This window comes from Pyrus communis, chromosome 4 (genome assembly GCF_041283825.1).
Source record: "Pyrus communis isolate YQ-2024b chromosome 4, ASM4128382v1, whole genome shotgun sequence".
Lineage (NCBI taxonomy): Eukaryota > Viridiplantae > Streptophyta > Magnoliopsida > Rosales > Rosaceae > Pyrus > Pyrus communis.
In genome coordinates this window covers 21487597-21510759 of record NC_142568.1, presented here as the reverse complement: position 1 = coordinate 21510759, position 23163 = coordinate 21487597, and the positions used below count along the sequence as shown (strand labels likewise).

Genomic DNA, 23163 nt, shown 5'->3' with positions numbered 1-23163 from the left:
ACATTTGGTTCTGATTAGACAGTAAACAAATCAGATTTGGATCGGATCGGTGTAATCCAAAATTCGAGTTCATTTATATTCTGATTTTCGGACATGGACACTCGTAAGAAACAAAATTTTGAATATGTAATGTGATAATATAAGCGGTTGAATATTTTTTTAAGTATGTAATCAATCATTAGTATTATGACATTTTAAGTATCTGCCGTGTTTTTATCACATTAAAAAATCTTTGGTGGCGGGGCTTTTAAGTACACGCTTTCCACAATTCTTTTCTTTTTTGGAAAGGTACGACACTTCGTTTTTAAACCTGGCGGGGACAACTCCTGTTAATATCCAAAGGCACCGTACGACTCCCCAACGGCAACCATATTTCTCGCTCACACATTAATTTTAGGGTTAGGGTTTATCTGTCCTTCTCTGCCCCAAGTATCCTCAGTCTCGTCCACTTAAATTTCTCCGTCTTCCAGCTATGGCGAACCGTACGGACCCTTCGGCGAAGAGCATAAGGGGGACGAACCCGCAGAACCTGGTGGAGAAGATCGTACGGACGAAGATATACCAGAACACGTACTGGAAGGAGCAGTGCTTCGGGTTGACGGCCGAAACCCTAGTCGACAAAGCCATGGAGCTCGACCACATCGGCGGCACCTTCGGCGGTAACCGGAAGCCCACGCCTTTCATGTGCCTCGTCATGAAGATGCTTCAGATCCAGCCGGAGAAGGAGATCGTTATCGAGTTCATAAAAAATGACGATTACAAGTGCGTTTCACTGTCTCATTAATTAATTGCGTGTTATAAATTATTTTAATTTGTTATGGATGTGCGTATATGATTGGCAATGTGCATGTTCTGGTAAGCTGGGAGTGTAATAGAGTTAAACGGGGCTGAGAATTTGGGATTTGTGGTCTTTTTCTGAGAAACCCTAATCCTAAAATTGTGTTTTCAACATTGATCTCTTTCGGATGTGGATATCAACGGTTGATTTTTTTTTTCTTCTGGTTTTTGTATGATTAGTATAATATTAGAGAACATGAGTTGAAATCAGGTATTTGTGGTGGTTTGGGTACATTGGAGTATGAAATGAATAACCCTAGTTTCTTTATGTAAAAATGCAGGAGTGATTTAATATTCTCTGCTGTGTTAGGTGAAGGTAAAGGAAGAAGGCGGCAAGTAATCGGGTCTTCTTGTTAATATGTCATACAGTAGTACAAATTGGTGTTTTTTCTTTGCGAATTTTGGTTTAGGAAGGTTTGAACAGAAATGATTTAGATAGTAGTGCAAGTTTGTGTAGTATGGTGGAGATTGTTTTTGGTTTGAAGTAGCCTTTATGAGTCTTAATTCTGAATATTTATTTATTTTCAATGTGGGCGTTTTTCGAGTTCTTCTTTCAAATGTGATCTAACGTTTTTTCACTTGGGTTTCAGATACGTCCGGATACTCGGTGCATTTTATTTGCGGCTTACGGGAACTGATACTGATGTCTATCAGTACCTAGAGCCTTTGTATAATGACTATCGGAAGTTGAGGAGGAAACTGCCCGATGGGAGTAAGATATATGATCCTTATCTGAAATTTTCCTTGATTACTTTTTATGACTAGTCTATGCTACCATACTTACTATTGAATATTTATGAGCATGCTAACACAAGTATGACTAATCTCTTGCTCTAATTGTTCCAGATTTTACGTTGACGCATGTGGATGAGGTTATTGATGAACTTCTCACAAAGGATTACTCATGTGACATTGCAATGCCACGAATTAAAAAAAGGTTTGTTTTTGGAATAATTTTTTCAAAGTTGATTTTATCATAGTGGTCTGTTTTGTTTCCTTTATTTTGTTTTAGCTATAGACAGTTACATGCCCCCCCAATCTTTATTTTGAACTTTGGATTTGTATATGTGATTCTTTTCTATATACGTACAGATGGACTCTTGAAGCAACTGGTTCATTGGAACTCAGGAAAAGTGCTTTGGAGGAGGACTTTGAGGAGGAGGAAGAGAAAGAGGAGAATGATCAAGTTGATGGAATGGATGAAGATGTCCATGATAGGGATTATTATCATGGCCGAAGCCCTGCCAGGGAAAGGGAAAGGGATAGAAGACGAGACAGTCACAGATACAGGTTTGTTTTTTTTCCTTTTTGTGGTTTATGTGGATGCTAGATTGGCTGACAGCTTTGAGCATATCATATTGGTTGGTAGCTTTGAGAATGTCATATTGTTTAGCTTCTTATTCTTTGTGGTGAATGGAGATTATTTTAGGATTTTGGAATGAACTGAATTTATTTTTATTTTTAGGGTAAGTAAAGTTTTGTTGTAAACAGAGTACAAAAAGTAACAGAATGACAGGCGTAAGAAAATTCTTAGAAAAGAAAATAAGCAAGTTAAAACTGATTTTATTCTTGTTTCGTAAATGAGAGTCTGGGTGAACTTCAACTGACTTGCTTTTCTGCGGTTTCGTCTCTCTTTGGGTGAATCATTCTTGTTCTTATTGTGAGAAATTCATTAGAGTTTGAAGTTTTACCTTGTGATTGTATTACTTTTGTAGTGGAAGCTGTTGCCTGTGTATACAAATTCAGACTAGTACATTCATATGTCATTGAGGTTTCTACCATAGCATTTTAGGCCATAGGTGTTATATAATGGCTTCCTACAGTGATATCCATGATTTCTCTGCACTGACAGTGTGCAGTGAGAAGTATGATGGATCGTACATTTGCTTGCTTTTCTTTTTTTGTCTGGCGTTAGAGTATAATTTACTATGTATTGGCTGTGATCGATCCCGATGAAAGAATCATAAGCTCTTTCGGATTTAATTCCACGACGTAGTTAATTGAAGGCCACGGTTGTGATTTGTGTCACCTATGCTTTAGTGATGTCCTTTCATTTGTAGATGTTGAATTCTGCTGCGTACCCTTTCCCTTCTTAAAGGATTGGAACTGTCATTTATAAGCTGACACTGTCATTTCTGTTTCTTTCCTTACCTTAAACAGGGACCGAGATTATGACAGAGACTATGATAGAGATAGAGACTTTGACAGGGAACGTGGACGTGGGCGTGATAGAGATAGGGACAGAGACAGGGATAGGGATCGGGACCATTATCGGCTAAGAGATGAAAAGGGTTATGGTCGTGATAGGGATGGGGATCGGGAAAGGGATCGGGACAGGCGAGAAAGGGATCGTGGCAGGAGGAGGAGCCGTTCAAGGAGCAGAAGTCGCAGTAGAGATCGTGATGGTGGGGATAGAGATCACAAGAGACACGCCCGCAGCATTAGTCCCAGAAGACCTGATCGTGAGGAGCCGAAGAAGAAGAAAGAAAAGAAGAAGGAGAAGAAGGATGATGGCACAGACCATCCGGATCCAGAGATTGCTGAAGCAAACAGACTCCGAGCATCTCTTGGGTTGAAACCCCTGAAGTAGCGATAATCTTGGCGACTAGTTCATGTTAATGTGTCTGCACTGTCGTATTACATCTAGACTTTCTACTGCCAGTCCTTTCAGTATCTGCTGTATATCCATTAATTGGCACCCAAGTTCGTATAGAGAGATGATTTAACGATTATACATACTTTGCTTGTGTCTTTTATGAGCCTTACTGTTTACAGTAGATATGCAACCGGACGTCAAGGTGGAATTCTGTCGCCCTGTCCCGGTTGCATGTACGTCTCTTGCCCGTCGAAAAACTTATGAAAATAATGCTAAATTCTTCCATTTAACATAAATACAAGGGATTTGAAATCAAAATATTCACCAACAGAAATCATGGGATGAACTCAGTTACCAAAATGCCATTTTCGTCGTACTGAAGAGTCCCAGATAAATTCAGTGGCTTGCACTTGCCTCCCATGAGAATCCTCTTCTTGCACAACTCCTCCCCTTCTCTTTCTTCTTGCTTTGAATCATCTCCCTCATCAAACTCCCTGCTTAACATCCTCCCTAGGGACCTTCCCGTACTTGACTTCCGGCCATCGGTTACCATTAGTTTCGATGGAGCCCGATTCAAGTTGCCAGAACTTCCATGTTCCCCAACCACTCTGTTTCTCTTGGTTTTGCTTTTTGTTAAGCTTCCGCCATCTGGTGACTTGATCCTCATGCTGCCGAACGCATTGACAAACACTGAACGGATCTTCGTTGTCAGAACCTTTCCGGGCTTCTTCCTCACTTCCTTCTTTGTTTTCGCGCAATGCTGCCTGTGCTCATTGCCTCCGTCGGCGTCGTTAACGTTGGATCCATAGCGAAACCGTTTTTGCATGGTTTTGAGTAGCAACTTGGGGACCTTGATCCTTATTTTCGGCTGAGGGATGGAGATGGTAATAAAGTACGATAACGGGGGGTTTTGTGGAATTTTATTCCGGTCCATAGAAATATCAAGACCTCTGAAACTACTGTTTTTTGTGATTTCGTTCATGTTTTTCTCCATCTGCAAATCAAAATGGCGAATGAATGCTTTGTCTGTGCTAATTGCCAAAATATCCATTTTTATGCAGCATTTTTCGTGGCGTCCGAGAAAATAGGTTGAGTTGAATCGAATGAAAGTTTATTTGAAAAGTGGAGAGCAGTTGGGAGACGTGGGCGGAGACGTTGTGATTTTCTTTTTTCGATTTCTTTCATACACGTGAGCGGGCGCGGTTTAGCTCCTTGCACCAGTAATGTGATTAATTTCAACGTGTTATTCGGAACTCGATTTTGATTTCACTTTATTTATTGAGATTCAAGAGTCATCATTTTACTTATTGAAACTCAAAATTCGCTCTGCATTGCCGCGTTTTATGTTATTTGCGTCAAAAAATCGTCAATATGCTGATGTGGATTAAAAATATACAGCTTCAGAATAAGTTTTTTAGCTACTTTACTTGAAATTTGATTTTGATTCCACTTTGCCTTTTAAAACTTAAAAGTCATCGCTTTATTCTTTCAAACTCAATACTCATTTCCACTTTGACTTGTTTTTGTTATTCCTTCTCCCTCAATCTTCAACTACCTTATCATTAGTTCCATTAATTTTGTTATTTCTTATATTTTTAATCCAAAAAATAACATAAACAATCCCTGAGTTTTATTTTTTTTAATTCTTTTAGAACAATCGTGGACGTAGTAGAGGTGTCAAACGGGCCATGGTAGATGAGGGATTTGAATTTCGTTTATGGGAAGAGGGAGATGAGGAGAGATGGGGGATCAGAAAGAGATAGGAGCGTGACGTCTTAAGAGTCGGGAATAACATAAACAACGTAATGTGGAGTGAAAATTTGAGTTTCCAAAAATAAAATGACTACTTTTGAATTTCAAATGACAAAATGAACTCACAATCAAATTCCAGAGAACGTAATTAGAAATAAAGCCTAAACTTAAAGGTTGTCAAACGGAATACATAAAACAGGTCAAGTGAATAATTTAGTTTTCCTTGTTATAAAAGCCCTTCTAAATAAGGAAGTTGCTCCTATAAAAATCCAAACTCCAAGAGGAATTGGGTGTATGTCTATACGAAAGCCCAGCCCAATATAATAATGAGCCACCCTGCATTCACTTAACCCACCATATCCACAGATGGCCCAATCTGACTAAAACCAATCTCGAATTCGACAGCGACAAACCTAAAACCCTAACACTATCTCTCTCCCCTTCTCTCTCTCCTCTCCCCCTCTCTCGCTCCTCTCTCTGTGCATACAATTGCGGCCACTTCAGGTACTCTCTCTCTCTATCTCTCTATCTCCAACTTCGTTTCCAATCGGAAACCTTCTTCTGTTCGTAATTGCAGCTGGTAGCAACCGAATCTGTACGAAGATTCTCCCTTTTTTTCGCGATATATAAATTTCACGATGAATCCCTCAGAAAGATTGGATTTTTTTATGTGATTTCGTGAAATCTCGGACGCCATGTATTTCTCGGATCTTGGATTCAGGAAAAGTCAGGAAATTTATTCCCCGAAACGATTCTGATTTGCCAATTTTTGCATTTTTTTTTTTTTTGGGATGAAACGTTGAAGTGTGCCCTAAAATAACACAGTATCTGCATATGTTTTTGAATTGTGTGATTGATTGGTGTTCTAAGCAGACTGATTTGATTTCGATGATTTGTGGGTAAAGTTCAATATTGACAAGATGGAATTTTGTGGTTCAGGTCACTGTTGCATTGTGTGAGGCGGCTGGAGTTTTGAATTCAACATGGCGAATTTTGCAAAACCGGAGAATGCATTGAAGCGAGCGGAAGGTGAGATATGGCTGATTATGGCCTATTAGCTAATATGAATGTTTGATTCGTTAGTTTTATAATTTTTGTTACTGAATTGTCCTAACCATTTATTGTCAGCATGTTACTGTTTCACTATATTATGGTAAATTAGTAAATGAATAAATTTGGTTAAATCATGATGTCAATGACAGAGCTTCTTTAGAACACACGAGTGGTTTGCTACTGTATGTTGGTTTATGATAGTGATTGGGATATCAATTTTTTGAGGATCAATTATCTGGCTTCAGCAATGCCCTGTATATCTTAGTTGACAATTATAATGTGTGGATGCAGAGTTGATCAATGTTGGGCAGAAGCAAGATGCATTACAGTCGCTTCATGATCTTATCACTTCAAAGAGATACAGAGCTTGGCAAAAACCACTTGAAAAGATCATGTTCAAATATGTAGAGCTTTGTGTTGAATTGCGCAAGGGTAGATTCGCCAAAGATGGTCTCATCCAATACCGTATTATATGCCAGCAAGTTAATGTTAGTTCTCTGGAAGAAGTTATCAAGCATTTCATGCATCTATCTACTGAGAAAGCCGAGCAGGCGCGTACTCAGGCCGAAGCCCTTGAAGAAGCACTTGATGTCGACGACCTTGAAGCTGATAAAAGGCCAGAAGATCTGATGCTGAGCTATGTCAGTGGTGAGAAAGGAAAAGATAGGTCTGATCGTGAAGTCGTTACTCCCTGGTTCAAGTTTCTGTGGGAAACGTACAGGACAGTACTGGAGATCTTGCGAAATAACTCAAAGTTGGAAGCTCTTTACGCGGTAATTTGTTTCTTGTCCAGAACAAACTTTTGATACCATTATTTTGGTTGTTCTGCTCCTTAAAATATATCACCCATAAGTTGCACGGATTCTAGCTGTTAAAACCACTCGGTTACTGAAAATGCGGTTGTGGCATATTGAATTTCTCCAAGGTTCTAGTACTGAAATCAACTCAGTAATCAAATATTAATTTCTGGATTATTGGGTGTTCTCCAAGGTTAATTGGTTGAGATTTAGCTAAATTTTTGTAGAAACCTTGTTCTTGCTTCGAAGGACGAAACTAAGGGAATTCAATCAATCAGTAGTAAAATCCTGCTGATGTTTACTTAAACTTGTTTAACACTTCATAGTTCTTTCAAAATACTAATGTCAATTACCAGTGGAGTTGGAAGGATACACTTTATAGTTTTGCATTATACCTGGATTTTGTTCTAGCTGTGTTTTGTTACAGAAAGATGAGTGGTATTTCTTTTCAATCTTTCCACATAATGGTGCTATGTATTTTTTTTTATTTTTTATCATGATCTACTTTTGTTGTTTGTGTTAAATAGTATTGTAATACTTAATATTTCTGGTACATGAAAGAAAATATGGGGTCTTATTGCAATCTTTAATCTTTAGATGACGGCACATCGAGCATTCCAGTTCTGCAAACAATATAAGAGAACGACAGAGTTTCGTAGGTTATGTGAAATCATCAGAAACCATCTTGCGAATCTGAACAAATATAGAGATCAAAGGGACCGACCTGACCTGTCTGCACCTGAGAGTTTGCAGCTGTATTTGGACACGAGATTTGAGCAGTTGAAGATGGCCACCGAGCTTGAACTGTGGCAGGTGTCTAAATTGTTTTTAAAGTTTTTATTATGCGTGGATTCTGTGAACAAATTGAAATTTTTTTCTATCTGCTTGTAAGTCCTGTTTATTTCTCACAATAGGTTTTTCATGAATGTGTCTGCAGGAAGCGTTTCGTTCCGTTGAAGATATTCATGGCTTGATGTGCATGGTCAAGAAAACACCTAAAGCGTCCTTGATGGTGGTTTATTATGCCAAATTGACAGAGATCTTTTGGATTTCAGCTAGCCATCTTAATCATGCTTATGCATGGTTCAAGCTTTTTACACTGCAAAAGAACTTTAACAAGAACCTTAGCCAGAAGGATTTGCAACTGATAGCATCATCTGTAGTTTTGGCTGCACTATCAGTTCCACCCTATGATCAAACACGTGCTGCATCGCATTTGGAACTTGAAAATGAGAAAGAACGCAATTTGAGAATGGCTAATCTCATCGGGTTTAATCTTGAACCAAGAGTTGACAGAGGAGATGTGGTATTGTCATTTTCCAGTGTTTTTCTTATGATTCCATTTTTTCAGTTCTCCTTTCTGACCATCTGTTTTGTGTGCAGCTGTCAAGATCAGCTCTTCTCTCAGAATTGGTAAGTTTGCTGTGTTATCGTTATTTACATGGTCAATTGAGCTTGAGTTCCTTCTTCTGAGGAACGTTAGCAAAAACTTTTCTTAGTAATAAAGCCAATGCTTCTTCGTAATGTTGCGTGATTTTCAGACCATGACAATTATGTATCATGTTGAGATTTTATCTTTTTGGTACTGTGGATGAAAGTTGGCTTTTATTTTGTCATATATGCCTCGCTGTGATATCATTTCCTTATGTGGTATTACTTATTGGTACACAGTACTCAGTAGTGTTTTTTTTTTCTTTTCAAATTTTAATAGCTGTTGAGATTTGCTCATAAAGTGATATTTGGGAATATTTATTTGCAGACCATAAAGGAAATAATTTTTTTTTTTCATGTTTCAAATGTTTTCTAAATGTGTATGTTTTGTCCACCATGGAATATTTTGTCTTTTGTTAAGTTGCAAGTAATATGATCTGATTTCGGTTTCATTTCCAGGTCTCAAAGGGTGTGTTGAGCTGTGCAACCCAGGAAGTTAAAGATCTTTACCATCTCGTGGAGCATGAATTCCTACCCCTAGATCTTGCTATAAAGATGCAACCATTGTTGACCAAAATCTCAAAACTTGGGGGTAAGCTGTCTTCAGCATCTTCTGTTCCAGAAGTGCAACTGTCTCAATATGTTCCTGCCCTTGAAAAGCTTGGTACTCTGAGGTTGCTCCAGCAGGTGTGTTATCTTCAATGATTTGTAGTAGTATCTCTGAGTTCATATAAATTTTAACATAGTTGTTGATTCTTCCGTCTACAATTTTCAGGTCTCCCAAGTGTATCAGATAATGAAGATTGAATGTCTATCCCAGATGATCCCATTTTACGACTTTTCTGCTGTTGAGAAGATTTATGTGGATGCTGTTAAACATAACTTCATAGCTATGAAAGTTGACCATATGAAGGGTGTTATGTTGTTTGGTAACTTGGTAAGTTGAGCTTGCAGACAGTAATTTCATCATTTTTCCAAGCTGTACAAGTCAGACTGACTGTTTTCTCACTAACTTTTTCAGGTTCTGGAATCTGATGGGCTTAGAGACCACCTGACTAATCTTGCCAAGTCTCTAAATAAGGCTAGGTCTATGATGTACCTTCCAGTTAAGGGAGTGTCAAAACTAGCTGAAATTCTGCCTTCTTTAGCTGATACTGTTGATAAGGAACACAAAAGGCTTCTTGCTAGGAAATCAATCATCGAGAAAAGGAAGGAAGACCAAGAACGTCAGCTTCTGGAAATGGTAAGTCTCTGTTTACATCTACCTTGAGTTGCAATTAGTAATAGTACGGGAATGGACAAATCATAGACTAAGCTTTCAATGTCCCAGGAACGTGAGGAAGAGTCTAAGAGGCTCAAACTACAGAAAATAACTGAAGCAGCAGAACAGAAGAGGCTTGCTGAAGAAGCAGAACAAAGGAAGAATCAAAGGATCCTAAAGGAAATAGAGGAGAAAGAAATTGATGAAGCACAGAAGCTCCTTCACGAAGTACGCAGTAAAAAGAAAGGAAAGAAACACATTTTGGATGGAGTAAGTGAAAGTTTTCTCATGAATTATGGTTTAGATGGAAGACCCGATCTTTATCTATATTATTTGTGTACAGGAAAAGGTGACCAAGGCAACTTTAATGGAGTTGGCCCTGAGCGAACAGCTCAGGGAGAGGCAAGAAATGGAGAAGAAGTTACTAAAACTTGGGAAAACAATGGACTACTTGGAAAGAGCAAAAAGAGAAGAGTCTGCTCCTCTAATTGAAGCTGCATATCAACAACGTTTAGTTGAAGAGCAGTTGCTTCATGAGCGCGAACAAACGGTATGTATTATGGTTGCATTTTTGTTTGTATTTAGTTTACCAACTAAATCAATCCATTATATAGTACTCTTGTCTTAAAGTTCAGTTTTCACTTTAAACTGCAACTTTCCTCAATGTTGGCCATGGCCTGCGGTTTCTTCCTTTTGTTTTCTGCTGATTTTGGCCATTTTAATGACTGCATTATCATTTCTTTTTCTTAAAATTCGTTTTTATTTTGTCTTTCTGCCTTGTATGCTAACCGTAATTCAATATTTTGCTTTAACAGCTGGAAGTTGAGCTGAGCCAACAGCGCCATGAAGGAGATCTGAAGGAGAAGAATAGGCTGTCACGGATGATGGACAATAAGGTGAGTTTGCAGTTTTATGTGGCTTAACTATGGAGGATTGCTCAAAAAAGGAGTTACACTTCTGATCTTCATTTTTAACATAGATGGATATGTCTAGATTATATATACTGCCCTAAAAAATGTGCATGCTCTAATCCTGGGGAGAGAGATTATGTATGCATGCACAAAAATTTCTTTTACTATAAACAAAATTATTGTGAGTATTTTTTCTTTTTGGCAGACTATCTTCCAGGAAAGGGTGTTGCATCGTAGGCATGAAGAATACGAGAGGAGGAGGGCAGAGAGAGAGGAACAGATTAGCCAACTGATTTGGGCCAGGAAGCAAGAGAGGGATGCCAAGAGAAAGAAGATATTCTTCGTGCGGTCTGAAGAGGAGAGACTGAGGAAGCTTCGTGAAGAAGAGGAAGCGCGCAAACGTGAAGGTAGTTGTCCTCCCTGACTATTTACTGCTTTACTGTTTCTGATTCCTCTGGCTGTTTCTCGGCAATTTAGGGAAACATTGTTGAGTAACTTTACTTTCTATGATGGCTCTTGCGGTTGTTATGTCTTGTTAGTATTGTCTTCTGATGTGCATCCATAATTGCTGCTTTGAACCATGCAGAAGCTGAGAGGAAAAGAAAGGAGGAGGCGGAGCGCAAGGCCAAACTGGATGACATAGCTGAAAAACAGAGGCAAAGAGAGAGGGAACTGGAAGAAAAAGAAAGGCTAAGGAAAGAAGCACTTTTTGGGAAACCAGCTGAGGTTCCTAGGCCTGTTGAGCCACGTGCGGAGCCCGCTATTGCTCCTGCTGCTGCTGCTGCTGCTGCACCTGCTCCTGGGAAATATGTACCCAGACACCTTCGACAAAGGGGAGCTGAGGCACCCGGGCAGGCTCCTCCAGAGCCTGACCGAAGGGGAAGCAGGCCAGATGACCGCCTACCACCTTCAAGTGGTAGTTGGCGCAGCGGCAGCGATGAGCGCAGACCCACCCTTGGTAGCAGTGGCGCAAAGTGGTCTTCATCCAGGGGTCCAACCCGCTGATTATGCGGAGTTTTGGTCTCTCATTTCTTGATCCCGGGGCATTTTGATTTTGTTTAAGCTGGGAGTGCTCCGGGTTTGGACTAAGAAGTGGTCATTTAAATTGAAGTACTAGATAAACTAGAGTGGATATAACCTTTGCGTTAAGTTAAATTCTCTTTTTGCCTGTTTCGTTGCCAACTTACGAGCCTCTTCTCCGTCGAATTTGAATGTTCTCTTCTCGGTCGAATGCTCGTTGTTATCTTGAAAATTCAGACTTGGAAGTTGATTTTGTTCTCACCATGCGTATTTAGATTCTCACAAAGCTTGCTTCTCTCGATGGTGGTTTCCCATTGTTCTTCGTTGCCAACTTTTCAACAACTTTTCGATGTTGTGAATGTCAAGTTATCAACTTACAGAAACGGTGTGCTCTTAAGCCACTCTAGCTACAAAACCCAAAAAAGATACAATTGTGTGTAAATTAAGTCCCGCGACAATGCCCAAAAAAGATACAATTGTGTGTAAATTAAGTCCCGCGACAATGCTATGTTTCACTTTGTAGTATGAATTTCCTGCAAAGATTTAATAGTTTGTAAAGACTAATCAAATCTCTATATGTTAGATGAAATTATTAATTTTTCGGGCCACTAAATTATACTTACGATAAAAATAAAATTGGAGTAAATTTGGGATTAAGAACATTTATTTTTATTTTTATTTATTATTAAGGAGGCTCGTTTAGCTCGCGTCTACCCCCGCTCGGTCTCGCCTCCTGACACCTAAACCCTCCTTGAACCCGCCGCAGTCCACACTCCTTCCCAATTCGATTTCCCTGCACTGACTGAGTTTTTCAGCAGAGAAAATGAGTTCAGTCGCTGCCAGATTCGTCAAGTTTTTGAGGGTCTCCGTTCCTTCCTCGCCTACATCCTCACTTGGTTCTCTCTCTCTCTCTCTCTCTCTCTCTCCCAAAATATTATTATTTTGTTGCTCATTACTGATTTCTTATTTGGTATTTGCTTAAAGTTTTTATTTTTGTTAATGGGTTGGGTTCAAACCCCTTCTAAATGGAAGATAATTTTCCCCAATGCAAGTTTCTGCAAAATTTGATGATCTTGTTGGTTCATTTGCTGTATTGTTTTCTATCTTATGTTTCCAGAGATGGGTTTAGTCCAGAAAAGCATTTTCAATAACATGTTGCATAAAATTCGGCATGATTACATGTTTTTCGAAGAACAATTTTCTCGAATAGTGAAGAATGACTGTTTTAGGTGGATTAATTGGTGTTTATGTTGGTTTTTTACCATTATTACAGCAGTGGGTGTGCAAAGAAGCTCAAAGTTGTGGTTCTCGAGCACCCCGTCTGATTCTGACATTGGCAACGATGACACAAAGAACAATGTGGCAGAAGATGATTTTGATGACTTTATTGGTGCGAAGAAAGATGTGAATTTGCAACCCCAAGGTGTTGATCCCAGGAGGGGATGGGGATTTCGTGGTGTGCACAAGGTATTTCATATGTCGTTTCAGTAGAAAACAAAAACGTAATTGTTACTCATGTGTATGTTAACGAGCTGTCGTTTGCATATAGATTTACTTAGAAGTTTACAAATTTGAGTGCATTATGTTATAACTTGTAAAAGATCTTTAACGTCTCACGGAAAAAAATTATATGTCTTTGGGGATGCTAAGAAACAGAAACAGCATAAAGATTCAGATAGTAGTTTTGCTTTAGTTTTTATATGAGCAATCAAAAAGTTGAGTAGGGATATGTTCTTCATATGTTTATGCTAGGCTCTGCTGAATTTATATAGGCAATTATCTGTGGAAAAGTTGGGCAAGCCCCTGTGCAAAAGATCTTGAGGAATGGTCGAACTGTAACCATCTTCACGGTTGGGACGGGAGGCATGTTCGACCAAAGGGTAATGGGAGCAAAGGACTTGCCAAGACCTGCTCAATGGCATCGAATTGCTGTGCATAATGATGCACTTGGGGCTTATGCGGTTAAACAATTGGTTAAGAAGTATGTGTCCATTTTTTAATATGAATGAATGTCCTTATATGTTGTGTCTCTAATGATTGGAGGTTTTCTGCAGTGCATCAATTTATGTCGAGGGTGACATTGAAACTAGAGTTTACAATGACAGCATCAATGGTGAAGTGAAACATATTCCAGAGATATGTATTCGTCACGATGGTATAAAAACCAACATTTTCTTTTCCATTTATTTTACTAAATGTTATTTTTTTAGTTCGGTTTTCTTTGCTCTGCAGTTCTTTTGGATTGAATTGCGTTTCATATGTATACTTTTGCTATGTATTCCAACATTTGTTGCGACGATAACTTGAAGGGATATAGTAATCTTAGATGGGATATTGTTGATGCCCGAAATTCATTGAGTTTAAGCTTTCATTAACAGATGAATAAACATGGCCATGAGGATTCATATTTTTTGGTCGTGTTCTGCATCAATAGAAAATGCTGATATGGCAAATAAGATCGTAAGGATCAACATCGATATTTAGGCTGATTCCATAGATAGTTGAAAGGTCTACCCCATCCCTCCAATCTTTCATAAACAAGTGTAGAAATCGAAAACATATTCATGTAGCCTGATATATAGGCTGATTCCGTAGATGCTATATTATTCATTTGTTCTCCTTCCATATTGGCAGTGTGAAATTTCTTAATAGTGTGATATACATCTTACAGGGAAGCTTCGTCTTATAAAGACCGGAGAAAGCATCAGCAGTATATCCTTGGATGATCTGCGTAAGTTCCCTTACTTATTTTAACGTCTAAACCATTGTCATGCCCAACTAGTAAACAGTAATGTACTCCTGTGCTATCCCGAGTTGAGACTCTGGTTGGATACTTAAATTACGTGTAATCATTGTTACTTATGTGCTTCTGCTGAAGTTTTTCAGACCAACCACCGTAGGTATTTGAGTTACACCATTCCATCTTTTGACATTGATTTTTGATCAACGTGCTCATCGATTACTTGCAGGAGAAGATTTGCTTTAGCTAACGGAAAAATTGATTGGCACACTAGGGAAAACTCCAACTTGGAAACGAAACCTAGCTCAAGCCACTTTTGTAGGAAACACATGTTATATTTGCGTGTCTAGTCTGGTTGTAACCCGGGAAAGAAAAATTGATGGGGTTTCGTTCTTCTGATGTGTTGATATATCACTCAGTTTATTAGTCTGCTCTTCATTGCTTTCTTACTCCAGTGAGTGAAGCCATTTATCCTTTCCTCTCGTTCGCAGAACGGAGCGTTCTTAACGATTGAGATCTTGTAAAGACTTTTAATGTTCTTAAATCCCATTAATGAAGTTATGTATTGTTCCTTGAACTATTTTAGGGCCTGGTTCGAAATGCTTCTCTAGAAAGCACTTCTACATAAAAGCGCCTATTAGAAGCACAACTGTGTTCTTAATAAAAAAGCACTTCTACTCAGTTTTTCCTGTTATGTGCTTCTTGAGCATGTGTTTCTTTCAGAACGCACTTCAAGGGTTCTTTGCAACTCAAAAAGACTTTTTAACTTTGTCAGCTAAATATTGTGAGAAGTATTTTTGATGAAATGGACATGCTTGTTATTTAAAAGCACTTTTAAACAGGCCTACCGTCTAACTATATGGATTCAAAAAATGAAAACAAAAAAACCATTTGTTTCCATATACTTTGCCTATCCTTGTTCTCGTCATAACCTAGTTATACACACCTTTAAATTATATGTTTTATACAAGTGAACCTGAAAGAATTAAACTCAAAATTTCAAGTTTAAAGATTAGAAATTTAATTAACAAAAGTTGTTTGTGGATGGTTTATCGGGTCCATGTATAAACCATTTATTCTTTCAAAAAACGAGTTATTATTAGTTTGATTCCTTACAATATAAGATACAATTTTCAGTAGATTTTACACATGTCAACAATCTAGTATTTACACATGATTGCACTACTTTTCTTCTTTTGCACATAATTTGTTTATCTATATTGATTTTAATTTTAATTTATTTATTTAACTCAAAAATATGAGTACTAAGGAGTCGTGGCCTAATGTTTTAAATTTACAGTTCTTAAATTGTACAATTGGAACTTTGTCCTTTTGCTTGATCCCAAAGTGTATGTTGCTTTATGGAGGCCACTTTAGGAAATGGGTGACCCACTGCCCATCAAAGGAAAAAAAAAAAAAAGAAGAGGAAAATTAATAAAAAAAGATTGAAAACTTTGAGTTTTAACGACAAAATAAAGGGTAAAGTGAATAGTATCAGATTTGATTTTTTAGTGTAAAAATATGATTTTTTGTTAAAGTGAACAGTACCGCGGATTTTTTCGTTAAAACTCCCAAAAATAAAAGGAGAAATGCTGAGGATACTCTCTTAAGTGTATTTTTAGACTCTCTGTCACTTCACTATCTTAACACAATAATTTATAATGTTAGTATGAAAATTATGCTAAAAATATAAGATGATAGAGAGTTTCACATTTGAGAAAGTTTCATTAGCACTTCTCAAAAAAGAAACCAAAACGTGTTTTTGATTGATTGGTGATTTTCCAATGTGTTTGTAAGTTTGTCTTTTGCTTGATCCCAAAGTGTATGTTGCTTTTTGGAGGCCACTTTAGGAAATGGGTGCCCCACTACCCCTTAAAAGGAAAAAGAAGAGAAATTGTAAGATCATCTCCAACCGAGGGCTGGGTAGAGGGCCAAAATTTTAGGAAATGGGTGCCTCAGTGCCCCTCAAAAGGAATAAGAAGAGAAATTGTAAGGTCATCTCCAACTGAGGGCTGGCCAGAGGGCTTGTTTTAGCCCTCTAGCCCTCCAGGATATTAATATTTTAATGAATAGTATAGGGCCATATTTGCCTCCGCCTCCAATCGATGCCAAAGGGCCAGAGAGCTCGTTTTAGCCATGTCACAAAAAACCGTCTCCAACCAAGGGCCATAGGGCAAAACATAATTTATTATTTAAATTTAAAAATTACAACAACTTAAATTTAAAAACTACAACTTATATTTAAAAACTACAACTAAAATTAAAAACGACAAATTAAATTTAAAAACTACAAATTAAATTCGAAAACAACATTAATTTAAATTTAAAAACTACAACAACTTAAATTTAATATCCATAATCAACATCATCTCCATCATCCGCCAGCGTAGAAGTATAGTCAGAGGTAAACAATTGTTGTTGGCTCATAATTTCTTTTTTTTTTTCCCTATCAAAATAGACTTTGCTCATTGAAGTGTAATTCAAAGTATTCCTTTCCATATTCTTACTATCCATCTCTTCTTGTATTGTATTTGTTTAGCCCGTTCTTCATGCCTACACTTCATTTCTTCCGCCTCAAGGGCATTTTGCTCCGCCAATAATTGCAATGAGGCCACCACTTCATGTTGAGCGGCGTAATCATCATTTGTCTTGCTCTTTTCCTTCAACCTTCGCACCTTGTTTCGTTCCATAGTCCTAGGTATGGAACCTTCACCCAAAGACGGATTTTCTACCCTTGTTTGTTGAATGGTTGGAGATCCATCTTCATCCATATCTGCAGTTGAGGATGCAGTTCCGAACACCGGCGTAGAAGCTCTCTGTGGTGGATCTTCAAATAACACCCACCCTTTACAAATTTCCCAACAACTGTGAAACTAAAAGGGTTTCGAGCTACTGTTCATATACAATTCCTCCGCTTGGCGTACCTAGAAAAACATTAAAGGAAATTAATTTATGAAATTAAATGTAATATAATTAAATATTTTAAATAAATTGTGAAAACACTTACTTCGTCGTAATAATTAGCGCCGCTTTCATGCCTACTTGCAGCTGCTAACAATGCTTGATGCCATTTGTTCAAACTTAATTGAAGATGTTTCTTCCATCTTGAAGAACAACTCTCGTGGTTTCGAATATTCACTAGAGTGGTAGCTTCATAGAACTCTAAGTATTTTTTGGACACACGAGTCCAAACACCGTCATTTGTTTGACAATTCTCCCTAAAAAAAAAAAAAAAAAAAAAAAATTGAATCCAAAGGTAATTGGCACCAACTAGCCATTGGATTCAAAATTCTTTTTAAGAATTCTTGTCGGTTATAACCGACAGGATTAATCAGTTTTTTGGCCAACCCTCCAGCCTTTTCAGATTATGTGGGGCCCTCTCAGATTCCACAAGCCCTTTGGCCTAACCCTCGGTTGGAGACGGTTTTCGGGCTATTTTTGACACTCTGGCCCTCTGGACTCTTCGGTTAGAGATGGCCTAAAGGACTTTCTTAAGTGATTCTCAACTCTCTGCCACTTTACTATATTGGCATAATAATTTATAATGTTAGCATAAAAATTGTGCTACAAATATAAGGTGACAAATAGTTTCATATTTGAGAAAGTCTCATTAGCATTTCTCGAAAAAAAAAAAACCAAAAAACTTCCTTGGAAATTGGAAAGTAGGACTAGGACTGGTGTGACTTTGATTGATTGGTGATTTGCCAAAGTGTTTGTAACACGAGATGATACATCACGTGTCATTATACAAGTGAAGAGACACTTGAAAATAAAACTTCCTTCCAATTATATAATGGCATGTGGTGTACAACCAGTGTATCAGGCACACTGCAAAATTTCTCTAATGCTAAAGAGATTATTAATTCAAACAATAATTTGTAAACTATATGATCTGGTTGATGATTAGGTTATTAATCAACACATACTTATTTTTTATTGGTGAAAAAATCATATATTCTGCAAATTATATATAATAAAACTTAGTTGAGTTTTAGCACTGTTCAACAATAGTAAAAGGGCGGAAATGCCCCTGATTTTTTCGGTCCATTACCATTTTGCTGCCTGCTTCACACAATAAAATACATGTATTGCCCATGATTGCCACATGTTCATCATCCTTTGTCCTCCCAAATTGCGTGTCTATGATCGTCGAATTGTGGTACAAAGAAAGATAAAATAATTAATTAAAAAATTGACAAAAAATTATTTAAAAAATATGACTTAAATCAGACCACATGGTTTGTGGCGCACAACACAATAAAAAATTATAAAAACATTGAATGCGTGGACAAAATAATTATTAAAAATTGTGAGAAACCCACCTGTCCCCATTGCTTTGCCTTTTGATTATTTTATTTTTTGATTTTGCTCGGCTTTTTTCTTTCATGCCGAGTCACCTGCAATAGGTGGCACGGAACACAATAAAATATTATAAAAACATTTGAATGCAGAGTGTAGGCACAAAGAAAGATAAAATAATAATAAAAAAACTGACAACAAATATTTTAAAAAATGAGTTAATCCAGGTTTGTGGCACATAACACAATAAAAAATTATAAAAATTTTTGACTGTATGGAAACCAAATATTAAAAATTGTGAGAAGCCCCGATGTCTTCCACCTTGCCTTTCGTTATTTTATTTTTTGGTTTTGCTCTGCTTTTTGTCTTCCACGTGTTGATCATCGGGGGATTTTCTGCTAAGAGGGCTTCTCCCTTTATCTTTCATTTTTATCTCTTTCTTTCCTTAATTTTTCCTTTGCTTTTTATGCTTCTTTCTTTCGCGTTTTAGCAAACGGTGCTTCGTCTTTTTTTCGTTTTTCCCAAGTGTTATGCTGTCATTTTCATGCTGGTTCTACTTCAGGTATGTTGTTCTTCTTTTCTTTTTCTTTTTTTCTTCCACTTACTTTTGCTTATTTTCTGTTCTTGGGTAAATTTGGTGTTTAATTTAGAGCACAGAAAATAGGAAATAATTATTAAAAAATTCTGTTTTTGGATGAATTTGATGTTTAAATTATAGTAGAGAAAATAGGAAATAATAAATAAAGAACGAAAGAGAAATTAAAAAATTTATGCTTTGTTTGACTAGGGTAAATGAAAAATATAACTCCAACTCCTATCGATAAATTACAGCCGTATATAAAGCTCACGAAGTTAAGAGTCTGAATTTGCAGGATATGAAAACCATCGATTCCCAGAGCTGCTCAAACATAAGCAAAGCAGGTGATTTATAATAAGTGCCTTTTTCTTTGTTCTTTATTGTGCTACTGAACTGAATTTTAGTATATGTATAATTTATCATTGTACATTTTTTTAAATTTTTCTGTGATAACAAACAATAAAATTTTTATACCTTCTTAACTTTTTAAACCCATGTTTATCTGATGGGAAGACAAAAAAATATTTAAAAAATGTGATTAAAACCGGGCCACATGATTTGTGGCATAACAAACAATAAAAATTGATACCAGCCCACGTGTCAGTCATCACCACAAGGTAGTATCTCTACTTTTGTTCTTCTTTCTTCCATATTCTTTTCAATTTTTCTTTGTTGTTTTTCTTTGCTTCTCCCGCTTTTGGCAGTTGTTTGCTTTCTTCGTTGTCTTTGTTTGCTTCTCCCGCTCTTGCCAGTCATTTTCTTTTGTTTTTGAATCGTTCTCAACACCTGAACCAAGTGATCAATCTTATAAACGAAAAAGAGAATCTGTGAGAATAGCGTTTTTCATTCCTGGCGAACAAGGGTTTGATATCTAATTTCATACTATTCTCAAATATTATGTTTATATTTTTACATCATGTTGTAAAAAATTTCCATGTGGTCACTTCAACTTTCTTAAAATTTACATATTAAACATTTTCAATACTATGAATTATAACTAGGAACCATATTTTCTTCTTTCTATGAAAAACTATATTAATGTTGCATAATCATTCAACTCAGTGAATCTGAAGAAATTTCAGAAGTTGATCCAAGAGAATGTGATGAGGTTCCGATCAAGTTATTAAAAAAAAAATCACCTCCTACTCAGGCAAAGCCACACATCAGCACTAGAAATAATGATTTGGTTAGTATGCTTTCAAGTTGTTTTATCTTTTCTTCCATTACCATTTAAATGTGATACTAAATCCTATCTAAATATGTTATGCCCTATTCCTCGTTGTTCAGGTTGCTTTATCAATGACAACAAGGGCTGAAGACACCTTTCACTACTCTGATCAAGAATGTTTACCGTGTTTTGTTTATCTATATTAAATCATGTTTAACACGTGTAAAAACCTGTACATATCTTTTTTTGCCCAAAACTCAACAATATTTTTTGCATCCCCATACAACAGCATCTCCTCATTTTTTGTATGCAAAAGCTGGAACATAGTATATTAGATGGGGTTATTAGAAGAAATTTAGTTATTATAATGTTTTTTGTATCTTTATACCAAGATTTCTATTTTTTGTAACTGAATGTAATCCTCCTGGTCCAGAAATACATAGAACTGCTACAATATAATGGATAACTATAATTTGTCATATTATCTAAATTTAACCATTTCCAGTTAACGCTTTTCCAAATTCATTGTTGTTATCCTTGTTCCTATTTTGTAACCGAATTTTTTTCATTTTTGACATCTTATCTTAACTTCAAACCCGCGGGTATTAAGCACTAGTATGATCTAAATATTAGTCTGCCTATCATCTTAACCCAAACGTCCTTCAAACGTATTGACAAAACGATAGTCCACATTAAATTAATTTAAATCGTAGAAAGATGGATTCGAATTTGAACAAAAGATGGAGTGCGGCCTGTAGAGCACATATAATGCACAGTCGGGCAAGGGATCTCTCTCTCTCTCTCTCTCTCTCTCTCTCTCTAAAGATATCTAGAGAGAGATGTGAAAGTACTCTCACAAATGGGACGAGAATGTGAATTCAGACTCGAAATCTATTTTAAAATGGGGACGTTTTAGTTGATCTTTGAAGATCGATTAACCTAATTGATCTTAACCTTTGCTTTCTCTCTTGTTTCCTTTCCAAATTAGTTGCCACTTGCTATTTCCTCTGGTTTATAAATTTTAAAGAATGGGAAAGCAGGGGCATGGTGGAGGAAAATTCTAGATCCAATATCATATATGACAAACCAATGGTTGAAATCAGCTAATTAGCTTCACCCTTCATGGGTGCCAAGCCTTATAAAGTATCAATGCTTTTGGTAATTAGGATTTGATTATTCAAACCCATTTCTTAATCTCTTCATCAAATTCCTAATACACTGACAGCTGTTGGCACACCACCTTAACCATTATTCAGTTTCAATGAGGACGTTACTTTCACACCCATATAATTGATGATACAATGTATTTTTTATTTTTGGCAAAGTGACGTTTAACTAGAATTTAAGGAAAGGAAGCCAATGGCACTACCTATGTGGTATTGCTCGTGACTTTTAATTGGGAGGTTTCGGTTTTAGTTTGATTGCCATAAATGGCGTGTTCAATACCTAATAATGATTGACCTGTTGTGTTGTTTAGCATTAGGCAATTCTTCACACTACTAATATCGTTGTTTACAAAAAGAAAGGAAAAAGGAAGTCGAATTAGGAATTTAGGATACAAAGAAACAGAAAAAATGACTTTTGCCAACTAGCGTAACTCACATATGCCGAGATTCTATTAGTGCTAATCACATAAATAGGTGCGGATATTTTAAGATCCCATATTGATAAACTAATTATAGAAGCGCCAAGTCCAGTGAACTCTCTACCATTTCACAGTTTAAGGTTAATTTCCGTGCCAACATTATAAATATTGTGTCAAAAGTACGAGATAACAGAGAGTTTACAGAGAGTCCTACTTTTGAGAGAGTACCTTGGAATTTCTCAAATAATTGGTCCCTGTGATGCTAAACCCTATAAATAGACATTCAGTTCTCAGCATTTCTTGCATCCTCTCACTTCTACAATGGCTTTGAAATCTTTTGTGTTCATGGTCGTGAGCCTCGTGATCACCATCAAAACATTCCATGTTTCAACTCTTGGTGCTTGCCCTAAATGTGGCAACATGGAAGTTCCATACCCTTTTAGCACAGACGACACGTGCGGGGACTCAAGGTATAAACTCTACTGCAACAACAATGGAGTTCTTGAGTTCCAGTCAGCTGAAGGCTTCAGCTACAAGGTCCTAAGCATTGACCTAGCTGCTCAGAAGCTCATCATAAAACCACCTGATCTCGTACAGGATGACGACATGTGTCGCACTACTGATTTCTCTTCAGAAGGTCTGAGACTTGACGAAAACTTGCCCTTCAACGTGTCTACCCGGAACACCGTCATACTGCTCAACTGCTCGGACAATCTTCTCCGATCGCCTCTCAACTGTTCCTCAAACAGTCTCTGTAGGGTTTTTGAGGGTAAAATGTTGGAGGGGAGGAATAATGCATGCAAAAGCAGGCTGTGCTGCCATTACTTGAAAGACTCGCACATGACGTCGTACATGATTAGGGTTAGGGTTGGAGGGTGCACTGCTTATACTTCTGTGGTCGATATTCAACCCCAAGATCCTGCTGATAAATGGAACTATGGCATTGAGCTGCAGTGGATGCCTCCTAACTGAGTCCATCGTGATGTTCTAATTTACTCCCAAATGATGTTGTTTTCTAGAAAGACGTTTCTCTTGTTCGTAGTTGCTTTCATGCAAGGTTTCATGTTTAAATTTGTCATGTGTTGCTTTGGTAAGGGAAATGTAAGAGTAGTGGCGAAGCCAAGAACTATCGAGGG

The 23163-nt window shown here is 37.3% G+C and overlaps 4 protein-coding genes, 1 long non-coding RNA gene and 1 pseudogene across 6 annotated transcripts; 5 read left to right on the top strand and 1 right to left on the bottom strand.

Annotated features, from left to right (window-relative positions):
- The first annotated feature begins 256 nt into the window (after nt 1-256).
- On the top strand, nt 257-3575 carry LOC137721786 (pre-mRNA-splicing factor 38). The gene is made up of 5 exons (XM_068460803.2): nt 257-762; nt 1428-1549; nt 1684-1774; nt 1930-2127; nt 2998-3575. Exons 1-5 carry the CDS (start codon nt 473-475, stop codon nt 3425-3427), a joined length of 1131 nt encoding a protein of 376 aa, XP_068316904.2. The 5' UTR covers nt 257-472; the 3' UTR covers nt 3428-3575.
- A 53-nt stretch (nt 3576-3628) lies between these two features.
- Nucleotides 3629-4497, bottom strand: LOC148697627 (uncharacterized). The gene has a single exon (XM_088692981.1). The coding sequence runs from the start codon at nt 4482-4484 to the stop codon at nt 3768-3770; it is 717 nt and encodes a 238-aa protein (XP_088549107.1). The 5' UTR covers nt 4485-4497; the 3' UTR covers nt 3629-3767.
- Nucleotides 4498-5533: 1036 nt separating this feature from the next.
- On the top strand, nt 5534-11919 carry LOC137722344 (eukaryotic translation initiation factor 3 subunit A). 2 transcript variants are annotated; one of them, XM_068461323.2, is made up of 14 exons: nt 5534-5689; nt 6125-6214; nt 6530-7011; nt 7633-7848; nt 7973-8341; nt 8419-8448; nt 8926-9153; nt 9242-9403; nt 9488-9709; nt 9797-9997; nt 10071-10277; nt 10543-10623; nt 10844-11045; nt 11225-11919. In XM_068461323.2, exons 2-14 carry the CDS (start codon nt 6169-6171, stop codon nt 11641-11643), a joined length of 2865 nt encoding a protein of 954 aa, XP_068317424.2. In that variant the 5' UTR covers nt 5534-5689; nt 6125-6168; the 3' UTR covers nt 11644-11919. The 2 variants fall into 2 exon arrangements, with proteins under 2 accessions (XP_068317424.2, XP_068317425.2); XM_068461324.2 differs by having other exon boundaries at nt 5688-5780.
- A 435-nt stretch (nt 11920-12354) lies between these two features.
- On the top strand, nt 12355-14975 carry LOC137722345 (single-stranded DNA-binding protein, mitochondrial). Its single transcript, XM_068461325.2, has 6 exons — nt 12355-12554; nt 12932-13125; nt 13431-13639; nt 13713-13813; nt 14330-14389; nt 14628-14975. Exons 1-6 carry the CDS (start codon nt 12482-12484, stop codon nt 14642-14644), a joined length of 654 nt encoding a protein of 217 aa, XP_068317426.1. The 5' UTR covers nt 12355-12481; the 3' UTR covers nt 14645-14975.
- Nucleotides 14976-20264: 5289 nt separating this feature from the next.
- LOC148697626 (uncharacterized) lies at nt 20265-20796 on the top strand. Its single transcript, XR_015961280.1, has 2 exons — nt 20265-20460; nt 20562-20796. It is a non-coding gene; the product is annotated as an uncharacterized LOC148697626 (long non-coding RNA).
- A 1552-nt stretch (nt 20797-22348) lies between these two features.
- On the top strand, nt 22349-23038 carry LOC137722152 (wall-associated receptor kinase-like 20 pseudogene; annotated as a pseudogene).
- The last annotated feature ends 125 nt before the right edge of the window (nt 23039-23163 follow it).

Excerpts from the sequence above, each read along its gene's own strand:
- LOC137722344 (XM_068461323.2), top strand. The coding sequence starts at position 6,169 with ATGGCGAATTTTGCAAAACCGGAGAATGCATTGAAGCGAGCGGAAG. Across the intron at positions 8,342-8,418 it reads GAGTTGACAGAGGAGATGTG|CTGTCAAGATCAGCTCTTCT; the intron begins GTATTGTCATTT and ends TTTTGTGTGCAG. Across the intron at positions 8,449-8,925 it reads CAGCTCTTCTCTCAGAATTG|GTCTCAAAGGGTGTGTTGAG; the intron begins GTAAGTTTGCTG and ends TTTCATTTCCAG.
- LOC148697627 (XM_088692981.1), bottom strand. The coding sequence starts at position 4,484 with ATGGATATTTTGGCAATTAGCACAGACAAAGCATTCATTCGCCATTTT.
- LOC137721786 (XM_068460803.2), top strand. The coding sequence starts at position 473 with ATGGCGAACCGTACGGACCCTTCGGCGAAGAGCATAAGGGGGACGAAC. Across the intron at positions 763-1,427 it reads ATAAAAAATGACGATTACAA|ATACGTCCGGATACTCGGTG; the intron begins GTGCGTTTCACT and ends CTTGGGTTTCAG. Across the intron at positions 1,550-1,683 it reads GAGGAAACTGCCCGATGGGA|ATTTTACGTTGACGCATGTG; the intron begins GTAAGATATATG and ends TAATTGTTCCAG.
- LOC137722345 (XM_068461325.2), top strand. The coding sequence starts at position 12,482 with ATGAGTTCAGTCGCTGCCAGATTCGTCAAGTTTTTGAGGGTCTCCGTT. Across the intron at positions 12,555-12,931 it reads CTCGCCTACATCCTCACTTG|CAGTGGGTGTGCAAAGAAGC; the intron begins GTTCTCTCTCTC and ends CCATTATTACAG. Across the intron at positions 13,126-13,430 it reads GATTTCGTGGTGTGCACAAG|GCAATTATCTGTGGAAAAGT; the intron begins GTATTTCATATG and ends GAATTTATATAG.